Source organism: Neofelis nebulosa, chromosome 4 (assembly GCF_028018385.1).
Source record: "Neofelis nebulosa isolate mNeoNeb1 chromosome 4, mNeoNeb1.pri, whole genome shotgun sequence".
Taxonomy (NCBI): domain Eukaryota; kingdom Metazoa; phylum Chordata; class Mammalia; order Carnivora; family Felidae; genus Neofelis; species Neofelis nebulosa.
The window spans coordinates 144199518-144224236 of record NC_080785.1 but is presented as its reverse complement, the minus strand read 5'-3'; the positions used below and the strand labels follow the sequence as shown (position 1 = coordinate 144224236).

Here is a 24719-nt window from a genome sequence, read left to right as displayed (position 1 = left end):
TTTCTTTTCTCCAAACTAGATTTAAATATATTTCATGTGTTTCAACCTATTCCATTTGTTGTTCTTATTGTTGTTCAAATTATCACATCTTTGGTGAACCATAGCTTTTTCAGTTTGGTGCCTGAGTCCTTTTGGTACAGTCTCAGCAGGCTTTCATAGCTTCCTGCTGTCATTTTAGACAAGATGTTCCAGACTCATCTTGTACGTTTCCTGCCTCAGAGCTGGAATCAGCTTTTTCTTCTGGGTACTCTTATTCCTTTTGGTTTAACCATTGTGTTAAAATGCTGGGCCCCTTTGAAAGTAAGAGATCATTTTTGTACACAAATGGAAATACTATGGCTTACAGAGAATATGAAAATTGGAGACTCAATTCATTTTGTACATTTGAGAAATTCTTATTTTCCTTTGACTTCTTTAATTGTAAATGTGAATTAATATATTTGTGAAGGCATAATTCACTAATGAAACTTTTCAATACAGCTTCAAGCTTCAGTTAATACAGGGCCAACATCATTTGGATTTAGTGATACCTTAATATAAAACTCAAACAGTATGATAATGTGTTGTTTTTTCAAATGATAAATACTTAAAAACAATAACTTGGTTATAATTATCTTTTAATCTTAGAATCAAACAGAAGATAGTTTACGGAAGGAACTTATAGCATTACAGGAGGATAAACACAACTATGAGACGACAGCCAAAGAGTCCCTGAGGCGGGTTCTTCAGGAGAAAATTGAAGTGGTTAGAAAACTTTCAGAAGTTGAGGTATTTTAATTTAACAAATATACTTTGGTAGTATGATTAAAAATTTTTAGCCTAAAATTGCTCATATTCTAGGACATTTTAAACTTGGGTGTTATATTACTAGGAAATATTTCCCATCTATCACGTGGGAAGGGGTAGTATGCTGTTTTTATTGTTAGGGATTTTCAGCATAACCATGTGAGTTTTGGTGCTTGGGGTCCTTAGTCAGTGACTGGGCAAATAAAAGGCTAATCAAGGAGTCTTAGAATTTGCATTCTGCTTAGGATTCAGCCTTCACACAGTGGACCATGATATGTGCCAGGGAATCGATCTCCTGTCACCTAGTTTTGTTTTCCTTCAAATTGAGGATAGTCACTGTAAGGTGGAGAACATCACCACTATTCTTATTTACCCATCCTCTAGAGAAGAAAACTGTGTCTAACTTTGGAGGTCAAAGGGGAAAATATCTCTACGGTCCTTTCTAGGTCTTTTAGGAACAATCCAAATGTGATTCTCATTGCTTTAAAAATGACCTAGTTGATAGTGGAGGTCATCCCTTTGAACCACTGCACAATTACTACAGAAGTTATTTGTTACTGGATTTAGTTAAAATGCCCATTTTAAACACAATAATAAAAATACCGTATATAGTACATACTATATAGCATATAGTATAGTAATAGTTTCTGTAAAAGCCTCATAATAACTAATTCACTTTCGTGTCATTAATTTGACATGCAAGAAAGTTGCTAGTTGTCTTCTATTTTTCTTATTAAGTTGATTGTGCATATTATTAAACTTGCTTTCAGGAATTGTTAAGCTTAAAATATTTTCAAGGCTAAAAGTCATTCTCAGTGGCCTTTTAAAAGAGTAGTTATATAAAAGTAACATCCTTTCCTCCCTGCCCCCTTTCTGTTGTTTCGTTTTTCAAATTTTTTGTTGTATTTTCTGTTTTAGTATATACCTAAAGTAAATTAAAATTCTTATGTTATTTAGCTCAGTCTTCTATGAAGGTTAATTTAGAACAGCCCATAGAATTATACTTTTTACAAGTTGAAGTTAAAACATGCCATTTATTCTAAATCAGTAATCTGTAAACTTGAATTACAGCGAAGTCTGAGTAATACTGAAGATGAATGTACCCATCTGAAGGAAATGAATGAACGGACTCAGGAAGAATTAAGAGAATTAGCCAATAAATATAATGGAGCAGTAAATGAGATTAAAGATTTATCTGATAAATTAAAGGTATGTATTTACTCAACCTGAAAATATGTTAATTGTCCCTAACACACTGGATAGATTAAGATGTTAGGTATTGCTGAATAGTTGTCGATATAAAATTTATAATGGTTGAAATTTGTAGTAAAAATAAGTTTCCATTTAGCCCAAACCCCATTGCCAGAGACAGCTGAAAGACTGTAAAAGCTGACATATTTCCTTTGGAAGGAAATAAATAGTACTTCACAACAGGCATCTTTTAATATATAACAGGAAGTAGATGCAAATCCACAAACCCCAAGATATTTAGACCTTTTGAAAACTTGAATGTGCTTCTCCTTGGGCAGCCCCAAAAGCAGATGTTAGTGCTGGAACAAGCCCAGAGGGGACCTTGGAGTGATCTGCAGTGGACCCTTGTAGCCTCTAGGGATGCTGTTAACTGCTCAGCTGCAGCTCCCTGTAGATTAGCTGTAGGACGTTTAGGATAAGAGCAGACCAGACCATAATGTCTAGATGGTCCTTTAAAATGTTATAACTGAGTTTGTGAAGTCCCATCTTTATATCATTCAAACCATGATTCAGTGGCCAGAAGATAAATATTTCTTAGAGAAGACCAGGGCATCCTCTGTGTGGTTGGTGAACCTCTAACAGTGTTAAAGATTGGTCTTGTTAAAAGGAGGTCATTTTGAAAAGTGCTTATGATCATCATTCCTTCAACTGAACACAATTTAGTTTAAAATTTCAGAGTAAGTTACATTTTAGAACTTACAAACTGATTAAACAATAGTAATTTCAGGGGAAAACTTTATATATTTCCCTCTTGAAAACTGTGGAGTTTTAAATTTTGACCCATTATCTTTACGTATTAGGCCTGCTTGCCTGCTACAAGGTTTTCTTTTCTAGTTACCTAGAAGCATGACCCCAATGCAGACTACTTCTGACATCATTTTGACATTTACAAATATGTTCTATAATATTGAATATTCTTGTTAGAAGTTTATGTGAATAAAAGCAGCCCTGCTTTGGGCCTCTAAAAGCAAGTTCAGACTATGAAATAACTGATTTTTTTTTTTCTTTCTCAACAGGTAGCAGAAGGAAAACAAGAAGAAATCCAACAGAAGGGACAAGCTGAGAAAAAAGAATTACAACATAAAATAGATGAAATGGAAGAAAAAGAACAGGAGCTCCAGGCAAAAATAGAAGCTTTGCAAGCTGATAATGACTTTACCAATGAGAGGCTAACAGCTTTACAAGGTAAGTTAGCTAATCCAGAAATTGATTTGATTTGATTTTTTTTTCTTTTATCTGTGAAATACCTTTTTCTTGGACTTTTATTTACAGTACGGTTAGAACATCTTCAGGAGAAAACTCTTAAAGAATGCAGCAGCTTAGGTAGGTGTGTCACCAAATTTCTTATTTAAAGCTGAATTTTTATCATTGAACTTTTGGTATTTACTGTCTCATTGGGTACTTATTTTCTATGTATTAGGTGGAATGTATCCACACTCTTAAAAAATTTTCTATAAAAATATGCTTGATTGCCACCAGTGGGCACCATTGTTTAGGCTTTAAGATGAAATTTGTGCATCTGAGAAGCTCTACTTAGAGATATTTAAATAAGAGAAGTACAAGCACCGCAGGATTCTTTTCTTTTGAGGTTCATTGGAAGGCTTCTAGGCAGTTGTAGCTTTTTCTCTGAGTGGATAGAAAATGGCCCGGTGAACCCTTCTTGGAAAAATAAATTCAAAATGTTCTATACTGTCTTAATGCAAATAGGAATACAAAAATGCCGTGAGACCAGTTTTAAAGTAACTCTTTCTTTGATCAGGCAATGATACACTGTCTTAATCCTAGGGATACAAGTTGATGACTTCTTACCTAAAATAAATGGGAGCACAGAAAAAGGTAGTGTAAAAAACTTAAATGTTTTTCTTTCATGGTATCCTTTTACTCCTCAAGCAAGATAGAGAGATCAGCATTTTAAGGTTTTCATTTTTTGGAACAAAAAGCATGCTGTTCATAGACCATTGAATCCCAGCTTTTAAAAGAAAGCTTCCCTTTATTTTGTAATTCTTAATGCTATGATTTTTGGTTAGATATCCCTTGTTATATGGAAATTTTAATTATTTAAATAACAGGAAACTGCTAAAGTTCAACGTTAGCATTGGTTTATACATATAGCATAATAATTGGTTTCTCCCCCAATATGTTTTCAAAGAACTCTACTACCATTTTCTTCCATCAAGTACTGCTTCCTGGGAATATGGGGCCTCTATTTTTAATGTTTGTGTCATGCCCCATCCCTGGCCAAGAGTTTACTTAACAGCCCACTGAGCTCTTGGATATGTCATAGAAGCTACTTTCTTTATAGTGTACATCTCTTTCTTTAATCAGAGAAAGCAAGGCCAGCCATTTCTGTTCTCTGAAAAATCCTTTATTAGTTCTTGATACTGTGACCTTTCTTTCTGGATAGCTTGCATTATCTCTTGCCAAAAATGTATAGCCACTATTGGTTTTCTTGTTACTGCATGGGGTACTTTTTACCCATTGACTTGTACATTCCTTCAGTTGTGAAGATCCCCATTCACCCTCCCCTTTCCATCCATCCAGCATTAATTGAGCACCAACTATGTGCCAGATCCTGCATTAGACGCTTGAAGTACAGAATGAATAAAATTATTTTCTGTGTTTACAAATATGTGTACCTCTGATCTTAGTTTTTATATAGAAGTAAGTGGAAGATGTTAAGGTCGATACTCAGAACTTCTAATTAAATTTTTTTTTTTTTTTCATGTATCAGGGGATATCGTTATAGTTCTTGGGCAGCAGCCAATTCTGATAAAGTTAGGAGGTGCTTTTTTTTGTTCTTGTTTTTGTTTGTTTGGTTTTTAACTAGGAACTGGCAAAATAGGCTTAGGTAATCATGTATATGTGAGCTTGCAAGCTCAAGACCTAATAATATTACATATGTTCTACAAAAAAATCTCAACTCTAAATTAGAAATTATTGTCATTAATCATTGTTGACTATTCTGTATATGTTTTATAAACTACATCGATATTTTAGAATTCCAGTTTGAGTTTCGATTTGAGAATTTTTAAAGGTGTAGTTTATATTCTAATATTACTAATTTTATTAATATTACTAATATTTCTGTTTATTAACTATATTTAGTGAACATATATAAAATGACTTAATCCTCATTTTCTAAAAGTTTGTTATCATTAAATGAATTTTTATTTTTTGTTGTCATTATTTGCCTTTTTTTCCTCTTTCTGGCATGAACACGTTTTATTCCAATCACCAGTTTGATTGGCACATGTATTTATTAATAATGTTAGTGATAACTCAAGCTGGGGACATGCTATTCCTTCAGTTAAGAGAACCCTTTAATATACACGAAATCATCTTTATACTATTTAGAGTTGTCAGATTACTGCTAAAGTTTTTTTGTCAATTCCAATTGAGTTAGATGAGAATAGTTGTAGACAACTCCTTGATTTAAGACTGAATAAGGTATTTTGGATACTTTAAAGCACTTCTTACTATAACTTTTCCCTTGCTGGTATGTTTGGTTTTTTAGTGATGATAAATTGTTGTGGGGGTGACCAATAGTATCTTTAATGAAACCAAATAGTAAATATCTTGATATGCACAAAAACTTCATTACACCAGATTTAGCATGCAGTGGATTTTGGGAGTAAGATGGATTTGTTCTGAATCATGTGTTATAGAATAGTAAACCAGTTATCTCCAGCATTCCAATATTACCAAAAATCCATAACCGTAATATGCTATCAGATATGACTTTAACTAAAATTAGTCTTTAAATAGTAGAGAGCCAAGTATAGTTGTAAGAGAATATTTTAAAAATGTCTGGAGATGTTAAGATTAATACTATGTATCTAGTAAACTATTTTTCAAATTACTTAAATGTAAAGTAGCTGCTACAAGCATAAGTTTTGTACTATAAAATTTTTTGTATCTTATCTAATAATTGTAATTTGAATATATCTTAGTATAGAAAAGCACTGTCTAATAGAAATATTATGGGAACCACGTACATAATTTAAAATTTTCTGGAAACCACATTAAAGATATAAAAAGAAACAGGTAAAGTGTTAATAATGTATTTTAATAATGTTATTTACTTTAACCTACTATATCCAAAATATTCTTCCAACATGTAATCAATATTAAAGATTATAAATGAATTATTTCGCAACCTTTTTTCCTTAGTAGGTCTTTGAAATCAGTATGTACTTATTTTATACTTACAATACATCTCAATTCACACTAGCCATTTTTTCAGGGCTCAGTACCCACATGTGTATTGAACATGTGTATTGGACAGCACAGATAGTATAGAAAATCAAATTTTATAGGAAACTAATGTGTATAAATAAACCCATTTTAAGTAGCACAGTTCTCTATTATGTTTCTGTATCTGTCTGGTCTTTGCATTTCCACAACCCAGTTTGGGATCTTACAACCCTGCTTCCCTGCCCCCTGACTTCCCCACCCTAAGTATATCATTTTTTTTTGGATTTTCAGTGACATCTTTTATAGTTTTGGCAAAGTGAATTCCCAAGGAACTGAATTCAAGTCGTAAAGTATTAAAAGTGTCATGATCCAAATTCTTTACATGTACTATCTAAAAGATTTTTCTCTCATGTGTCTTAGAAAATGCCTTTATAGAAGTCATATATGTGTAACATATATAATAATATATTAATCTTGCATTGTATCTAAACTAGTATAATAAATATTTTAATGTAGGGTCCAGATAGTAAAATCAGAGTAGATAAAAGGGTGATTTGAGGCTTGATGAGTAATGGTGGGAGGTACCGCATTAATAAATGTCATCTAAAGTCCTGTGTTGATAGTCTGAAATTTTGTTTTAAATAAGTTCCATAAGGTCCTTTAGGTTAAAATTTGGTTTCAAATGAGTTTTCGTATTTAACCATGATGTTGTATAGTTGGAGTTCTGAAAATGTTATCATAGCTTAGATAGGATTTATGTAAAACAACTTTTGATCTTGGTAATTACTATTCAACTGAGGGCTTCTGTTTTGGATTTCTTGGCTCCAGTCAGCAAGTGCTATTTATTAGATTTTTTTTACTTTTATCTTTTGTATTATTATTATATATATATAGAGAGAGAGTACACACACAAGCAGGGGAGAAGGGCAGAGGGAGAGAGAATCTTAAGCAGGTTCCACGCTCAGCGTGGAGCCCGATGTGGGGCTTGATCCTACGACCATGATATCATGGCCTGATCTGAAATCAAGAATTAGATGCTCAACCGACTGAGCCACACAGGCGCCCCTAGATTTTTAAAAAAATTTCTGTTGCAGTTAGCCATTTTTTTCCTTTTGGGGCTATATTTTATCTGTATATAGTATAACTCTATAACTATGCAATTCTGTACAACTATGTACACACATTTATTACATATATATGCATATATATATACATACATATACATATATATAAAATTATTGACTGGAAGTTCTGTGTACCATGTAAATAGATAAAAGATAATGATAGATTCGAGTATGAAGGTAAAGAAGGTGTCTATTGGTAAGGATGTCAAGAGAAGCTAACCAGTGATTAGAGTAGGAGATGCCTGCTTCTCAAACAAAGTTGAGATGATGAGAGTGAGATGGGTTGAAATGAGAAGGAAAAGAGGCTTTCACAGTCAGAGTGGTACCAACTCATGTCCTCTTTCACAGGTTTCAGTGCTTTCCCACCTTCCAGATAGTCATCATATTGTGATACATTTTTAACACCTGAACTTCCAAAGTCTATTTAGTAGTTTTGAAAAATCCAGAGATATAATTGAAAGATGTTATCCAGATTTAGAAGTTAGCTCTCTGAGTCAAAATAAAGATTATTGTAGAAAAGAGCTGAAGCTTTTCTCTACTGTTAGATTTTGATTCTCTTTACTCTTAAAAAAAACCAAAACAAATTATGTTTGACCTGAACAAAACCATTTTCCAAGCTCTTATTTTAAAATATGCATGACATTGATTTTAATCATTTGGGCAGAGATAAGCAGTGTAATATTTTGCGAGTATAGAAAGTACAGATTAAATGACTCAAATGCAAGGTTATTTGTGAAATGAAAGTACAAAAATGGAAATGTTGCATTAGTTTCTTAAATTTTAGGGCATTATTTTGTGGTATTCAAATATTTATCTTTTGCCTCTTAAGAAGAATAACTTTGAAGAGGGACTGTTAGAGAATTGTTATTTGACAATTAATTCAGTAAGAACAAATAATAAAATTTAAAAATTATTTACAGGTATTTATTAAATGTCATGGAGAAAGGTATATTTTAAAAGAGAAGCTTTTTAAAGCAATATATGTCTGTGGTTTTCTTGAGCTCTTTGGGTAGAAACTGCACCTTTAAAAGCTAACCAGTCAGGGTACAAATTAATGAATATAATTATAATTTTCAGTCATTTAGCTTTATTAATTCTAAAATATGTCTGCTATTAATATTAAAAATATATTAAACTTTTATGAATCTTAGAGTTACTCATGTCAATACATTTCAGTTTTCCTACCTTTGCTGTTGTTTTTCAAAAACAGCAACAAACTATATCCTTAAAGGTGTTTCTTTCTTTATTAGAGCACTTGCTTTCAAAGAGTGGCGGGGACTGCACTTTTATTCATCAATTCATAGAATGCCAGAGTGAGTACAGAGTATTTTTCACATTGATTTTAATGAAGTCAGGGGCTAACATTGAAAAATGAGAAGAAAAATGAAGATCTCAATGTGTTTGTTATGGTAGAAGGTGCACAGAGGGCCATCTTCAGACAGCAGCGATACTTCTCATACTGTTCGGCTTCTCTCTTTAGACAAAAATATTTCTGTGGCATTTGCCTTCAAAGATGGATTTCATATTGCCCACAAAAAAGAGGAAATTTAAAGCTTTTAAATAAAAAATTGTTGTTGAGCAGGGAATGAAATAGAATGTCAAGCACCTAAACGTTCTGTGTGGACACTTAAGAGATCGTAGTAACATTAGCCTGTTTTATTTACATTCTAGTTCTATCACAGATTTGGAATTGGATTTCTTAAGTAAATTTCTTAAATGATTAAATGAAGCCATGAAAACAGTGATTTAGTTTGGGTACTCAGATCTGAAGATGACCCTTAAGGTAGCAGGAGCTTTCTAGGGAAGGAATAGGAATAGATTGTCCTACATTCTGACATCAACCGCCTACCCTTGGGAAGCCTATCGTTAATAATACTTTAAAGATAGATAGGTTAGCTTTTGAGATGATTTAGACCTCTGCTGAATTCTGAGCCAGAGTATCATGAATCTCCTCGTACTTGAAAATCATGTGGCTGCTTAAATCATGAGGTTGTGATATTCTCTTGGTCCTCTTGGTGACAATTAAAGGTCACTATGTGTAATAAAGATTTACTGATGATATCTACACTTTTTCCTACCAGACACACAACTTTGTTGTTTTTCCTCTCCCTGTTTGCTCTCTTTTTGAAATGAGTGACTTTCCATGTTTTTATGCTAATGAATTCATTCTGTGGATATGCAAGCATATGTGATTCTTTCCCCTTCCTTCTCCCCCGCCCCGCCCCAATCTCAGGGGCACTTGGGGGTTGTCAGGGTCACACCTGGTAATTATAGCAGGCACAAACTCAATAGATCCAGTGTTATATACTCCTTAGAGATGCCTTAAGGAAACCTGGAATTTCATTTAGTAGTTTTAGAAGAGCTTCTATTTTTGTCCATTTTATGTTGAATATAAGTTTAATATTATTTGGGGGAAAATTAATGAATAAATATGGCATATTCCTTTGTCCTTTAAATTTTTCTAATAAAGCAAAGATTAGTTCATGTTTTTGTTATCTTCTGATTACTAAATTTCACTTTTATGGGAAATTGGCATGGGGATTTGGGGCAAAATAATTGGTATCCACTGAAACCAACTAAAAGCAGAATATAAAATTTAAAATATAAATCTTTAGGGGAAGGATCTTATACTTTGTTTTATTACATGTGACCATTGTTTAATAAGTTAATTTTATTTTAAACTTTTGGGCTTGTATTTTGAGCCCAAGGAAACAAGAACAGAGAACTATCCAAAAAGAAAGCTTATTACTAAGTTACAATTTGCAAAAATCATTTAAAATATTATAAAATATGTATGTAAAATATTTAGCTGTAGTTGTAACACAGAACGATGTTTGTTTTACATTAAGAAAAAGATGTTTGGAGATTTTTATTGTATCATAGTTACGGGGGGCAAATGGACCAGTAAACATTCAGAGATAGAGCAGAAGTTATAAGTTACAGCAATCCCCTCAATAAGGATATTAGCCAATTAAATTATGTTTACAAGGACTATATGCAGTGGCATGGGAAAACGTTAGATGTGGTATAGAGAGGGAGAAATGAGAATATAAAATGCTTTCCTTGTGGGCAAAGAAATAATGAACCAAAGAACAAAAAATAAAATACAAGTATTCCTAGATGTCTGAATCCATTGGGTCCCTAAGTGCAAACAGTGGAAGTTTGGGCTGTAAATTCATGTATATCCCTAGGGATATAGCTGGGGGTATCGTCCATTATCTGAATTTGCCCAGTTCCTGAGTTTTGGTAGCAAGTAGCAAGAGTTTGGTTAATGAGGATACCGTTGTATCTCAGAAATTTCCAATATTGGCTCCTTAAATTTGGATACTCAGAGTTGGCATAGTAAGAGTTAACTTTGATTTGATTTGTTGTCAGAAGGGGTATTTTCATTATTTTATGACAAGCTGCTGGTATAGAAATTGTGGTGTTTAATTAGTATTATGGCAAGCAAGGCACATTCAACTAAAATCTTAGGTGAACTTTCAAAATAATTTTGGATTATTTTTTGATAATCTCACACAAACTTTTTTGCCATTATTTTAATTGATAGACATCTTGAACTGATTTATGATCCTGAACATGAAGTTTATATTCTGTGAGCAGTGACACCTCATAGTCTTATTTTCCTGTCTTTTATTTACTTTTTAAAGATTTTTTAGTTTTAAGTAATCTCCACACCCAACATGGGGCTCGGATTTACAACCCTGAGATCAAGAGTCACATGCTCTACTGACTGAGCCAGCCAGGCACCCCTTATTTCCGGTCTTTTAAAAAGCAGATGTTAAGTACCTAGATTTCATTGTTTACTGTGCTTGTTGTATAGTCCAAATTCACCTTGTGAATTCTAAATTTAAAATTAGAAAGCAAATAATTCACTTCTGTAGGATTCCTCATGTCTTTTTAATATATTAACAGAGTTTTTCAGTTTATGTATATGAACCCATAAGAGAATGATTTAGTTGTTGGCTGTTTCCATTTACAAGGTGATTTTGATGAAATTAAATGAGTTGGAACACATTTCAGTTTGTTTTCCTTTTATGGTAAAAGAGACTGTGTTTCTTTTAATTCTCTTTTAGGAGAAAAGCTTTTAATCCCATGCAAAGAGATTGGATTTTGAACAGATTTAAATATAACCTTGTGTAATTCCAGGACTGTGAAGTAATTTTCTGTGTAAAAATATACCATGTAAAATCTAGAATTAACAAGTAACTTTAATAAAACTTGCTAAAAAGCTCTAGCAATATTTTCTTCTGAAGGAATTCAGGCAAGAAGTTTGATTTAAGCGGAATTCCACATTCCTTGTTCCCTCTGCAAATTTTAGTTACTCAAGGTTTAAAGTGTAAACTTAACAAATAAGTTGAGGGGCACCTGGGTGGCTCATTCAACGAAGCGTCTGTTGGCTTTGGCTTAGGTCATGATCTCTTGGTTTTGTGAGTTCGAGCCCCACATAGGGCTCTGTGCTAACAGAGAGGAGCCAGCTTGGGATTCTCTTTCTCCCTCTTTCTTCCCCGCTCACTCTGTCTCTGTCTCTCTCAAAAATAAATGAATAAACTTTTAAAAAAAGAAAAAGACAAATACATTGAGACTGTTGTGTTTGGTAAATGTGCTTTCTGAGTTAACAAATTATGCACCTTGTATCTGTTTCATATGTGTCCTATGAGCTCTGTCATTTGATTAATGGGTATGCTGAGTGCAAAGATAAAGGGTAAAAGGTGGAGAACCTCAGGACATGGAGACTCACTTCATGGGCACAGAGTGAAAGACAGCTTTCTCCAGACTACTGCCTGTACTTTCTTCTGCTACTGTTTGTCTGGGTGAGGGCAGAGGCATCACAGCTGTGTTCCAGAGAAAATTTCTTCTGTGGTCCGCTTTGTACATACAAACTGCCCTCTCCCCAAATGGCATCTTGCTTTTAATGACTGAGTTAACAAGTGCCTTGAAATAAACTTAATGTCTTTGTATTCTTAATCCATGGTTACTATGAGACTTAATGGTTTTTATTATTAGAAGCAGAAGTCTAATTCTCTTAATATTTTGTGTCTTATGTAAGTTTTTTGCCCGATTTAAGAAAAATTCTCTCCCTGCTTCCCACCCCCCTTTTGAAATTATAGTCACTGTCTGTGTATGTTTGTCTCATTCTCTTCTTTCTCTTAGGGCTTTGCTCTCATATAAAAATTGCCTTATTTGGAGTAATGCATTGAATCAGTGTTGCTCCGTGACTGTTTACTTTTCATCACTCTATGAGATCAGCGTCTCTGAACAATCTCAGGGTTATTCTGATTACATATTCCACTTAAAACAGATTTTTTAATTTTCATTTTTTAAACTTTTATTTCCCTAAGCCAAAGCAGATTAGTTATGACAAAGAGTAGAATACACTTGGTGTGGTTCCCTGCTCATAGTAGTTTATGTCCCCATTATAGGAAGATTATTAATTTAAACTAGATGTTGCTAAATTTCTTTTTTTTTTTTTTTTTAATTTGAGAGAGCACGTGCATGAGCAGAGGAGGTGCTTGGGAGGGGGTGGGGGGCGGGGTGGAGAAAGAAAGAGAGAGAGAAAGAATTCTAAGCAGGTTCCATGTTCACCACGGAGCCTGACATGGGGTTTGATCTGACGACCCTGGCATCATGACCTGAGCTGAAATCAAGAGTCATACGTTTAACCAACTGAGCAACCCAGGCACCCCACTTATTTTTTATTTCTTTGTATTTAGAGTTGACCAATCTAGGATATATTGGAGGGTTTTTGTTTGTTGTTTATTTGTGCCAATCATGTTCCCAGTCAGCTAACTTTCCAACATTTCTACCAGATTTTCTCCCAGTATAACTGCATAGCAGATAGTCTTAAATTTATGCCAATAGTGTTTTGATATGTAGATTGCTTCTTTCTTAAAAAACTGTCTGTATTCTTTAAATTGGTTCATTTTGTTTAGCTTTCAATCTATGAATTCTCAACTTTTTTCTCTTTTGTTCTTTATTCTCAGGTTTTAGGACAAGTAGCTTCTGGAACTGTTTTTATGAAAAAGCAGACTATCTTCTATAGCAGGAATTGCTTTAATTAATTTTATTTTGCTGCAAAAACTAATACTTTTGTAAAAGTCTGTCCTATTAAGGTTAGGCCTCCCCTGCTTTAGGTTCTAAAGCTTTATTTCTATTTTGTGAACTGCTACTCTGTGAAGGAAATAAATTGTGGGTTTGATGTTGAATGCTGATTGTTCATTTTTACTTTGTTATGTTTGATGTTAATTCTAATGTCAGTTTCTTTGCTGTATGTCCCTTTAATGACTTTCTAGGTGACTTGTAGTTCATTTTCATTTATGATATTTAGAATTGGATCAGAGGATCTTAGATGTGAATTCTGTTTTGGTTCCTCTTTGGCAGTATGAATGGGCAGTATAACTTCTTTAAGCCTCAATTTCCTCATTTACAGAATGGGATGGTAGTTCCTACTTCATAGGATTATTATGAGAATTAAATGAGATCATATTTACTAGTACTCTTAGTAATGCCAGCCACACAGAAATATATGCTAACTAATAGGTAGAAAACTTATGGTGGGGAGATTGGAAAGAGTGTTAGTGGGAGTTTTTTTGCAGGAGTAACTTTTTTCCCCTTTTTATTCCCAGTCACAAGACAGTGAAAGCTGATTGACCTAGTTTTATTGTTCTTGTTAAAATCATATGTTCCTGACAATCTAAAGATTCTCTAACTTTTTAATTACTAGTACACATGCCATTTAGAAAATGTGGGCTCCAGCACATTATTTTGATACCCAAGTGATAACATTATTTTTTGAATGAAACCTAACTTTCAGACTTAAATATATTTTCCAGGTCGGCAGTTACAAATAGCTGATTATGTAGTTCTTTTATATTGATCTGCTCTTCTCTTCTGTCACTAAAGATTCCTAGGCAGCTGACAGCAGTATCTGAATAGTGCCGTTTGAGTTTATATTCTGCTTTTAGTTGGTTGTAGCTGTCATGTGAGGAAAATGGCTCTTCAGCTTGAAGAATTTAATCCAGTCTAGGCACACCTGTGCTCCCTTTGCACTTTTTTTTTTTTTTAATGTTTATTCATTTTTGTGAGAGTGAGAGAGCGTGAACGGAGGAGGTACAGAGAGAGAGGAAGACACAGAATCCTAAGCAGACTCTAGGCTCTGAGCTGTCAGCACAGAGTCTGACATGGAGTGTGAACCCACGAACCACAATCATGACCTGAGCTGTAGTTAGACGCTTAACTGACCGAACCACTCAAGTGACCCCTTTGCACTTCTTTTGAATGCATTGTTTTTTATTTTTATTTTGTGCCACATAGTAATATAGTTAGTACATAATTTACATTTATCACCCATAAGAAATAAATTTGGTTCTGTTCTAATCAGTTTTTTACCAGATCTGACAGTTTCTGCAATGCCATCATATGTTTTTCGATTAAATTAAATGCTCAGGTGATAGTTCTCCAATGTCAGACTTACTATGCCCATCAGTTATGCTCTTTGGTAGGTCCCCTACAGAAATGCCTACCCATGCATGTCAGATACAAATGCAAAAATATTCACAGCAGCATCATTCACAGTTCAAAATTAGAAATAACCCAAAAGATCTTCAGCAGTCAAATGGAGAAATATACACTGGGTATATTTGATGAAAGATGCCTGACACAAAACAATACATACTGTAGTATTACATTTATGTGAAGGTCAAAACACTAAAATTATAGTGTATTATTTAGACATGCATATTTGGGTAGTGTGGCTATAAAGAAATGCAAGAAATTAAATACCACAAAGTCGGGACAGTGGTTACCTTTATGGGGTTTTTATTGGAAAGGGAAACATGGGAAGCTTTCGGGGGTTGTGGTTAGGGTCTTTTCTTTGTTTTATTTTTTTTTTATTTGAGACAGAGAGAGAGAGGGAGGGAGAAAGTCAGCAGGGGAGGGGCAGAGGGAGAGAGAGAGAATCTGGAGCAGGTTCCATGCTCAGCATAATCCCAGAATCCTGGGATCATGACCCTAGCTGAAACCAAGAGTCAGACGCTCCCAGGCACCCTTGTGGTTAGGTTATGTTTCTTGATTTGAGCTGTAGTCATACAGACATTTGCTTTTAAAAAAAAATTATTAACCTGTACTTTTGTGTTTTGTGTCCCTCTCTGTATGTTATTTGTCACAATAAATAAGTATGGTTTTAAAAGAGGGGAAAAGAATAATTATCTCCCCAGAGTGTCCCTCAAAAAGAGGGAGTTTTTAAAAAGAAAGAAAATCCTGTACTTTATCTTTCAGTTGTGCCAGGCCAAATAGTTCTTTCAAGGCCTGCATTTATCATTATATGGAGGCTCTCGTCTGAGTCTCTGAGTAGCCTCTGACTTTTAGTGCTCCCAAAGAATTGAAGTGTTCACTCCAAGTTTGAGAACCAGTGGTTAGAAGCTTTTTTTAAAACAGTGTTCTTTTCAGGGTGCCTGAGTAGCTCGGTTGAGCATCCTACTCTTGATTTCAGCCCAGATCATGATCTGGGATTGAGCCCCGTGTGGTTGAGTGGGATTGAGCCTCACATTGCTCAGTGCAAAGCCTGCTTAGGATTCTCTCTCCCTCTCTCTATCTCTTTGCCCCTTCCCTTCTCTCTCTCTCTCTCTCTCTGAATAAATAAATAAACATTAAAAAAAAATAAAACAGTATCCCTTTTCTCAATTATTTGATTATAGGCCACTAATGACTCATCAGATTTGATCATCTAACCTTAAATGTTTCAATAGTGACAATAGCAGCAGATAATTATTATTTAGCACTTAGATACTAGTACTATGCAAAACTTTTTGCATATTTAATTCTTAGTTTTTTAGAATGATGAAAACATTCAAATAATTTTTCCAAGTTTGATCCCTTTAAAAATAGGTATTCAGTTCATTCATTCAGCAAATATTTATTAAGCATCTATTATGTGTATACCAGGCATTATTTTAGCTGTAGGGGGTACAGAAATGAACAAGACAAAGAAAGATTTGCCTTCATGGAGTTTACAGTCTCTGGAGGAGACAAAAACTAATAAACTAATAACATGTCAAGTAGTGATACGTCCACTGAAGAAAAAAAAAAGAATGTAAGCCAATAGGTAGCAACAAAGGTAACATAGGGAATTTGAACAGATTTGGGACTAAGCTAAGTGAGGAGTACATGTATCTGGGGAAAGAGTGTATGAGAGAGAAACTGTGTGAAAACTAGAACTGGTCTGAAACTGTACTTTTAGAACAATAAAAATGTTTTCTTTCTTTTCTTTTTTTTAAATAAAGGGCCAGGTAGTAAATATTTTAGGCTTTGTAGGCTATAAATTCTCAGTTGCAACTACTAAACTCTGCCATTTTAGTGGAAAGCAGCCGAGGACAGTATGTACACGAATACATTCGGCTTTGTTCCTCTAAAACTTTATTTACCCAACAGGCAGCAGGCTGTTTTTGGCCCTGTGGGGCTTTAGTTGGCTGACCCCTGAGCTAGATAATATAGACTTTGTAAGGCATGGTAGGGACTTCAGATTTTTTCCTAAAGGTGAGCATTTTGAGTAATAAATTACCCTTTTTTAAAAAATTTCTTTCATGTTTATTTATTCTTGAGAGAGACAGAGACAGAGTGTGGGGGGGTGGTGTCAGAGAGAGAGCGAGACACAGAATCTGAAGCAGGCTCCAGGCTGTGAGCTGTTAGCACAGAGCCCGTCGCAGGGCTTGAACCCACAAACTGTGAGATCATGACCTGAGCCAAAGTCGGGCGCTTAACCTACTCAGCCACCCAGGTGCCCCGAGTAATAAATTACTCTTAATGTATGTTTATAATTTTTTAAACAAGGTGCTACTTAGATCTTCAACATACTAGAGAAAGATTGGAATGCCTTTCAAAGTCTGCATTTATATTATTATTTTGCTGTATTCATGTGACAACATTTGTGGAACCTGTTTTTTATGTAAGAATTGTGTTGGGAATTAAATTATTGATGAGATAACTTCCTGCTGTCACTAGACTCTAAATTCCTATATTTATCACATTTACCTTGGTAATCCATGAGAAGTACTTAGTATTGCACCTGGCACACGGTAAATATTTGAAGGAATGAGTGTATTTCTCAAAGAGTTCATAGTATGTTGGGAAAGGTAGACATCAATAGATACCTGCAGTATAGCTTATTAGAGATGTGAATGATGGGCTATGGATGAGGAGAGGAGAGATACCAAATCAATCCAAGAGAAAGGAAGAGAAAATAAATTCCATTTTAAACATGGTGAGATTAAGTTCTCATGGGGTCACTAGGTGAAGATATTTGGGAAGTAGTTAGACAAACGTGTTCTGAGACCTACGAGAGAGTTAGACTAGGCATCAACATTTAGAAGTTATCCAAATATAGCAGGTAGTTAATGCTATTAAAAGTGAATTTGTTGTTGATAGAGATCTTGAAGATTAATTAACACCTTTTTTTTTCCTGGTAGAACTAAAAAAAATTTTCACTCCCTTCATAAATATAGACAATGCTGCATTGAAAATCTGTACAATTGTCTCTTTCCAGAGTAATACATAAAATAGGGGCTGTGGGATCAAAGGACATGTCCTTTCAACATTTGCATAGGTGCTGTCAAAATTGCCCTCTAAAAATAAAATGATACCAATTTACACTCCCGCCAGAAAGACACAAGATTACTCTTTTACGCACCCCTCCTGGTACTGAATGTTTGCTGAACTGATAAGTGCATAAGGCCATGGCGTTGTTTCAGTGGGTAGACCCTGAACTCCACATGTTTACTGGACATTTGCTTTTCTTGGCCTGTGAATTCAATGTTGTTATTCTTTGCCCCTTTTCTGTTGTGGTGTTTGACTTTTCTTATTCGTTTTTGAAGTGCCTCACATTTTCGCTTGCCATCCCCATACTCCCTTTCCTTCTTCCATGCTTCATTTTTCTACATTGCCTCCATCTGACATACTGCTTATTTCTTTATCCTCTCTCCCTCCTCACCCCATTAGAATGTATGAACCAGAAAGGCAGGGATCTTGTCATTTGTTCATTCTGATGTTTCCAGCACATAAGACAGTATCTGGCACATAGTAGGTAGCCCCTAATTAATTGTTCAATGAATGAATGAATGAATGAATAACCTTTTATCTGTTAATTTTTCAGATATTTTCTCTATGTCTGCCACTGGCCCATTAGCTGTGTTTTAGTGAGTGGTCGGTCATACAGAAAATTTTAATTTATATGAGGGCAGATCTGTCTGTCCTTTCACATATGGTTTTGTGTTCTGCATTATTATGCTTAAGGTCATTTTTTTAACCTTTGAACCCCTTCACCCATTCCTTTCACCCCCACCCCTCCTACCTTGCAACAACCAATCTGTTCTCTTATCTATGAGATTGTGTGTGTGTTTTTTTTTTTAATTCCCCATGTAAGTGAGATCATATGGTATTTATCTTTCTCTGTCTGGCTTTATTTTACTTAGTATAATACCCTCAAGGTCCATCCGTATTATCCCAAAAGGCAAGATTTCATTTTTTTAATGGCTAAGTAATATTCCATTGTGTGTATTTGTGCATACACATACACACCACATTTTCTTTATCCATTCATGCATCAGTGGACACTTAGGTTGTTTCCATATTTGGCTATTGTAAATAATGCTGCAATGAACACGGGGGTGCATATATCTTTTTGAGTTAGTGTTGGAAGAGAAAGTAGAGGGAATATTCCAGAAAATATAACAAAAAAGACATGAGCTGGTTTGAGGTTTTATTTAAGAAACAAAGGAGGAAGATCTAACATCTGAATAATAAGATTTCCAGAGTGTAGGAAGGGAGAGAGTGGGAGAAAAGAAATGAAACAGAATTTGTTAGAATAGAAGGTAATTTCCCAGAATGGAAGATAGGAGCTTCTAAACTGAAAGGATGCACTGAATGCTCAACATGGTATTTTTTTAAGTGTTTATTTCTTTATTTTGAGAGAGAGGAGAGAGAGAGAATCCCAAGCAGGCTCTGTGCTGTCAGCGCAGAGCCCCGCATGGGGCTTGATCTCATGAGTGGTGAGATCATGACCTGAACTGATATCAAGAGTCAGACACTTAACCAACTGAGCCACCTGTGAACCCCAACACAATATTATTGTATTGTATTGTATTGTATTGTATTGTATTGTATTGTATTGTATTGTATTTTAATGTTTATTCATTTTTGAGAGAGAGCGAGTGAGCATGAGCTGGGGAGAGGGGCCAAGAGAGAAAGGGACAATGAGAGAATCTCAAGCAGGTTCCATACTCAGCACAGAGCCTGATGTGGGGCTCGACCCCACGACCGAGGGATCATGACCTGAGACAAAAATAAAGAATTGGACACTTATTGGACTGGACTGAACCACCCAGGCGCTCAAAACGTTGTTCCTTCTTCAAAAACAATGTTGTGCTTCTAGGAAGTGAAATTCAAGAATGGAGTAGAGTAGGACAGAAGATGGGTAGGACAGCTTACATTATACATCTTGTAGGACTACCTTTTAAAAATTATCCAAATCTATTACTTAGACTTAAAGAAAAAATTTTTAAGGAGGCAGGAGCAAATAGTACCACATACTGCAAGGAGCCTGTGCAAAATGAAAATTATTAAAAGGAGCCATGGGCTTTGGAGGTTATAGTAATCTTGGAGCAGTTTCGTTGGTTGGATGGTGGGTATAGAGTCCAAGCTACATTGGATTTGAAGAGTGAAGGAATAGAGAAATGACTTCATATACTGCAAACGTGTAAATTCAAGGAGACCAGCTGGCATACAGGATTAAATAAGGAGATAATTAGAATAGATACCATTCTCAGTGAAGCATAGAATATGAAAATCTGGATTTAAATAAATTATGAAGAAGCTGTATATTATACATTTACAGAGAATCACCTATAGAACGAAACAAAACAATATTTGTTTTAATATCTTTAAATATTTGTCTCTTCTAAAATGATTCATTTTACTGAAGCATGTCATATATGCATCTGTGCTGAATTGTATCAATTGGGAAACTATTGGCATAACCTAATTTGTATTCTTTATTTAAATACATACTTTCTCAGAATTCCTTTATTTCAACTTCATATCCTTGATTTAAAGAAGGTTTATTTGTTATGAATCCTTTTTAAAACGGTCTAGGCTTTTTGACTAAGGTAAAAACTAATGAAAATAAAAGACAAATTGTCCCCCTGCCCCCAGATTTCTGCATTAATCTGATTGTGCTGTTATAATTATAGTTCGAGTTTTCTTAGTTCTCCTTCCAGCTTCAAGTTTTTGTACAAGCCTAGTCATGGGAGTAATATTATCATCTTTAAATTTGGTCATGGAATGTGTTACACTGCCCCGCTCAGGGAAATGCTACTCGGTTTGGGCTTGGATAGTAACGTTTATTTTCTTTGGCAGAGAAGCTGATCGTCGAGGGGCATCTAACCAAAGTGGTAGAAGAAACAAAGCTTTCAAAAGGTTTGTTTTCTGTGGGTTTTGAAAATTATTCTTTTGGACAATAGATGTTAGTGTACATTTCCAAGGTCACAGTATTTTAACCATCAATTTATTTCTTATAGCTCACCAAATGGCAATCCAGTAATGGTATCATATAATATAAAATAGTCGGAGTTCTGTTGTAAGAAGGATATCTTAATTAGAAAGTTTCTTTTTAACTTTTAAATGGGTATATATGTGTGGGGTTTCTTGGTTTTTTTTTTTGAATGCTTGAAGTAGATTCTTTAGGTAGTAAAAGATTTGTTCTGATCTGTCTTGCTTCTAGCATTATTTTCAGGTTTTGTATTTGATATTTGTTACATTTGATATAAAATTTTAATTAAACACAATGTAAATCTTTTAATGAAACAATGTAAAACAGGTGAAAAATGCTTGCATGTCTGTTTCTGTAATTGTTATACCTTTAACATTCCTTATGAAATTTATATTTTGTTAATTTTCGGCAACTCAATTTGATTTAAACAAAAGTGATTATGTGGAGTCTTCTTATATTTTATGATGAGAGTCTTATAAATTGAAATAGTTTATTCTATTAATTATTTTCTGTTACAATTGTCAGAGAAGAAAAGTGAGTTTTAAAGCATTATATTGTCGAGTCACTTTTATGCATTAGGGAAATTGGTCAAATAAATTTGGTATGATACGCTCATTATTATCATTATCATACCTAAGACTTCCATCAGAAGATACCGCTATAAAATTTATAACTAGGTTCACAATCTTTTTGGCCAGTTAAAACAATGAGTGATAAAAGTTTCAAATACTCTGCTTCAGTACATTTTGTTTTATGAACGTAACTGAATCCATTTCGACTTTTAAAAATATTTAAAAGAAGAATGTTATTTCAAGTATCTGGTGGCTTCTGTTCTGAATTTTGTGCATGACAGATGCCATATTTGGGGAAAGAATGCATAGAATATGCATCACTAATATTGTTCTGGCAAACAGGCATTGGGTTTCAGAGCAATGAACTATTTTTAGTACATGTGGCAATTTATTTCATCTTATTAAAGTGAGATGAGAGCAGACTTCAACATAGCTTTTACTTCACCACAGAAGCACCTAATCAGATGAGTTGAATAGCCAGCACTCTGAAGTACAAGGAGAGCCTAAGAGGGAAAAATCAGTGCTTCTTAGTTAAAGAAAAATATCTTGCTACTTTAGTGCTTCTATTTAATACATTCTGAATTAGAATATATTTGCTTGAAATTATATGATGTAATTATTGAAAAAGATTTGTGCCACCTTACATTTGCTTTTGAAACCTGGCCATAGGGGCGCCTGGGTGGCTCAGTCGGCTAAGCGTCCGACTTCAGGTCAGGTCATGATCTCGCGGTCTGTGAGTTCGAGCCCCGCGTTGGGCTCTGTGCTGACAGCTCAGAGCCTGGAGCCTGTTTCACATTCTGTGTCTCCCTCTCTCTCTGACCCTCCCCGTTCATGCTCTGTCTCTCTCTGTCTCAAAAATAAATAAACGTTAAAAAAAATTTTTTTTTAAAAAAGAAACCTGGCCATAAAATATGTGCTGAAAGCTTTAAAGAGTATGCATTTTGATCCAGCAATCCCACTTCTGGGTTTTTATGTTAAGGAACAAATTAGACAGGTATGCAAGGGTATTTACATCAATGTTTTAAAGCAAAAAGAGGAAAACGGAAGTGTCCAATAATAAGGGCATTTATTAATTATAGCAAGTAAGTCCACACAAGTAATAAAATACATCTGTTAAAATTGATAATATATCACAAGTTTTACATACCCAGAGATTTTTTTGTCAGCAGTCAACATTTTACAAGCGTTTCTCACGGTTAATGTGCAGAGGTACACTAATCCTTGTAACAAACTAGATAAAATAAGTTACATTTTAAGAATTTCATATCTGGCTATAAAATATTTCTTTTGGATTTGGCTAAATCGTTTTATTTTAAAATTCTCTCATCAGTGACATTTTTGATAGGATTTGTTCTCTGCATGGAAAATATCAGTTGTGGGGCAGCTGGGTAACTCAGTCAGTTAAGCGTCTGACTTTGGCTCGGGTCATGATCTCACAGTTCATGGGTCAAGCCTTGCGTCTGGCTCTGTGCTGACAGCTCAGAGTCTGGAGCCGGCTTCGGATTCAGTGTCTCCCACTCTCTATGCCCCTCCCCTGCTTGTGCTCTGTCTCCTTCTGTCTCTTAAAAATAAATAAAAACGTTAAAAAAAAAAAAAAAAGAAAATATCAGTTGTTAGAAATTGCTAATTACCAGCTGTTACAAGTCTAAGTGTTTCCTTCAGATATTTCATCTAATGCAAAATATAATCATAGGTTGCATGTGCTTTCTATTTAAACCCTAACTCAACTCGTAGTCATTGTGTTTACTGTAGTCTTACGGTGGAAGTGGAAAGAATACTAGTAGATAAAACAGATGGTTTCAACCCCAGGTACTGCCACTAACTAGCTGTATGCCCTCCGGCAACTCACTTTAGCTCTTTAAACTTCAGTTTCCTCATGTGTAAAATAGAATTGACAATATTTAATTGTGGGAATTTAATGAAATATTGCTCACAAAGCAAGAAACATTGTTCTGGTATTCAACAAATGTTTAGTTCTCACTTCCCTTCTTGCTTTCCTTTCCAACTAATGGTTCCATTGGTATAGGGAGTGGTCTCTGGCCAGTGTTTTGCCCATCCATCATAATGTCTTCTCAGAGATACAGTGAAAATAGTCACCTTGCAGACTTTCCAGTTTGGGAACAGTTTTGATATTGGTGTTGGTAGCTATTCTTCTGTTTCCTTCTATATATTATTGGTGTGTATCTTAATGATTAAGTACTGCACAGAAAATCAACCAGTAAGGAGGGTTCTTTCTTTTTCTTTCTTTCTTTTTCTTTCTTTCTTTCTTTCTTTCTTTCTTTCTTTCTTTCTTTCTTTCTCTCTCTCTCTCTTTCTTTTTTTCTTTCTTTCTTTCTTTCTTTCTTTCTTTCTTTCTTTCTTTCTTTCTTTCTTTCTTTCTTTCTTTCTTTCTTTCTTTCTTTCTTTCTTTCTTTCTTTCTTTCTTTCTTTCTTTCTTTCTGTTTATTTATCTTGAGAGAGAGAGAGAGTGAAGGAGGGGCAAGACAGAGAATCAATCGCGAACCATAAGATCATGACCTGAGCTGAAACCAAGAGGCAACCAACTGAGCCACCCAGGCGCCCCAGGACTTGATAATACTAGAAAGTTGGATGCTGCTTCATAGCTAAAGAATGGATGTTTTAAAAAGAAGGAGATACTCTACTTCTCTTTTTTTGTGTCCTGTGTTTCATTCTTGAGTAGATTTGGTTTGCCTCCACATAATAATTGTAATATCAGGACATAACAGTGATGGACCATAATTTGACTTGCTCAAAACTTTGTCTTCTTACTCAAAGTAGACTTGTGCCTTCAAACATCTGATTTTGGAGCACCTACTATGCACTGTGCACTGTTTTCTGCAATGGGGAGATAGCAGTTAACAAAACAGACAAAAATCCCAGCCCTCATGGAACTTAATATTCTAGTAAGATCTTAATGGAAGATTTGGTCCCACCTTTAATTTTACTTCCCCAGCTAATACTTTAATATAAGATAGAGTTCCTTCTAAGCCAGAAGAATACTTTTGAAAATATAGTCTTCTTGGTTTACCTCAGTATCTTGATCATAAAATTGCCAAGAATTTTAAAATCAGAAGACAGTCATTTTTCTATTCTCCCACAGTCATCCCTTTTCTGTGTATAGAAGTATTAGCCTGCCTTGTTTGAGACTGTAACTTTGTGATTAAAACTAGAACATTCAGAAATGTCTGATTATAGCACACTGTGAATGCACCAGAGGTCATAGATTGGATTCCCATGGGCCTCTGTGGTCAG

At 34.7% G+C, this 24719-nt stretch overlaps 1 protein-coding gene across 34 annotated transcripts in view; it reads left to right on the top strand.

Annotated features, from left to right (window-relative positions):
- SLMAP (sarcolemma associated protein) overlaps nt 1-24719 on the top strand; it is a 147352-nt gene that overhangs the window by 90537 nt on the left and 32096 nt on the right. For 9 of the 34 annotated variants that reach the window (XM_058726440.1, XM_058726420.1, XM_058726423.1 and 6 more), the window contains 7 exons: nt 628-768; nt 1858-1995; nt 3054-3222; nt 3310-3360; nt 3823-3873; nt 8606-8668; nt 20763-20822. In XM_058726440.1, the coding sequence (XP_058582423.1) occupies nt 628-768; nt 1858-1995; nt 3054-3222; nt 3310-3360; nt 3823-3873; nt 8606-8668; nt 20763-20822 (673 nt within the window). The remainder of the gene's footprint in view (nt 1-627; nt 769-1857; nt 1996-3053; nt 3223-3309; nt 3361-3822; nt 3874-8605; nt 8669-20762; nt 20823-24719) is intronic. The other 25 variants (XM_058726447.1, XM_058726448.1, XM_058726432.1 and 22 more) reach the window with 7 other exon arrangements.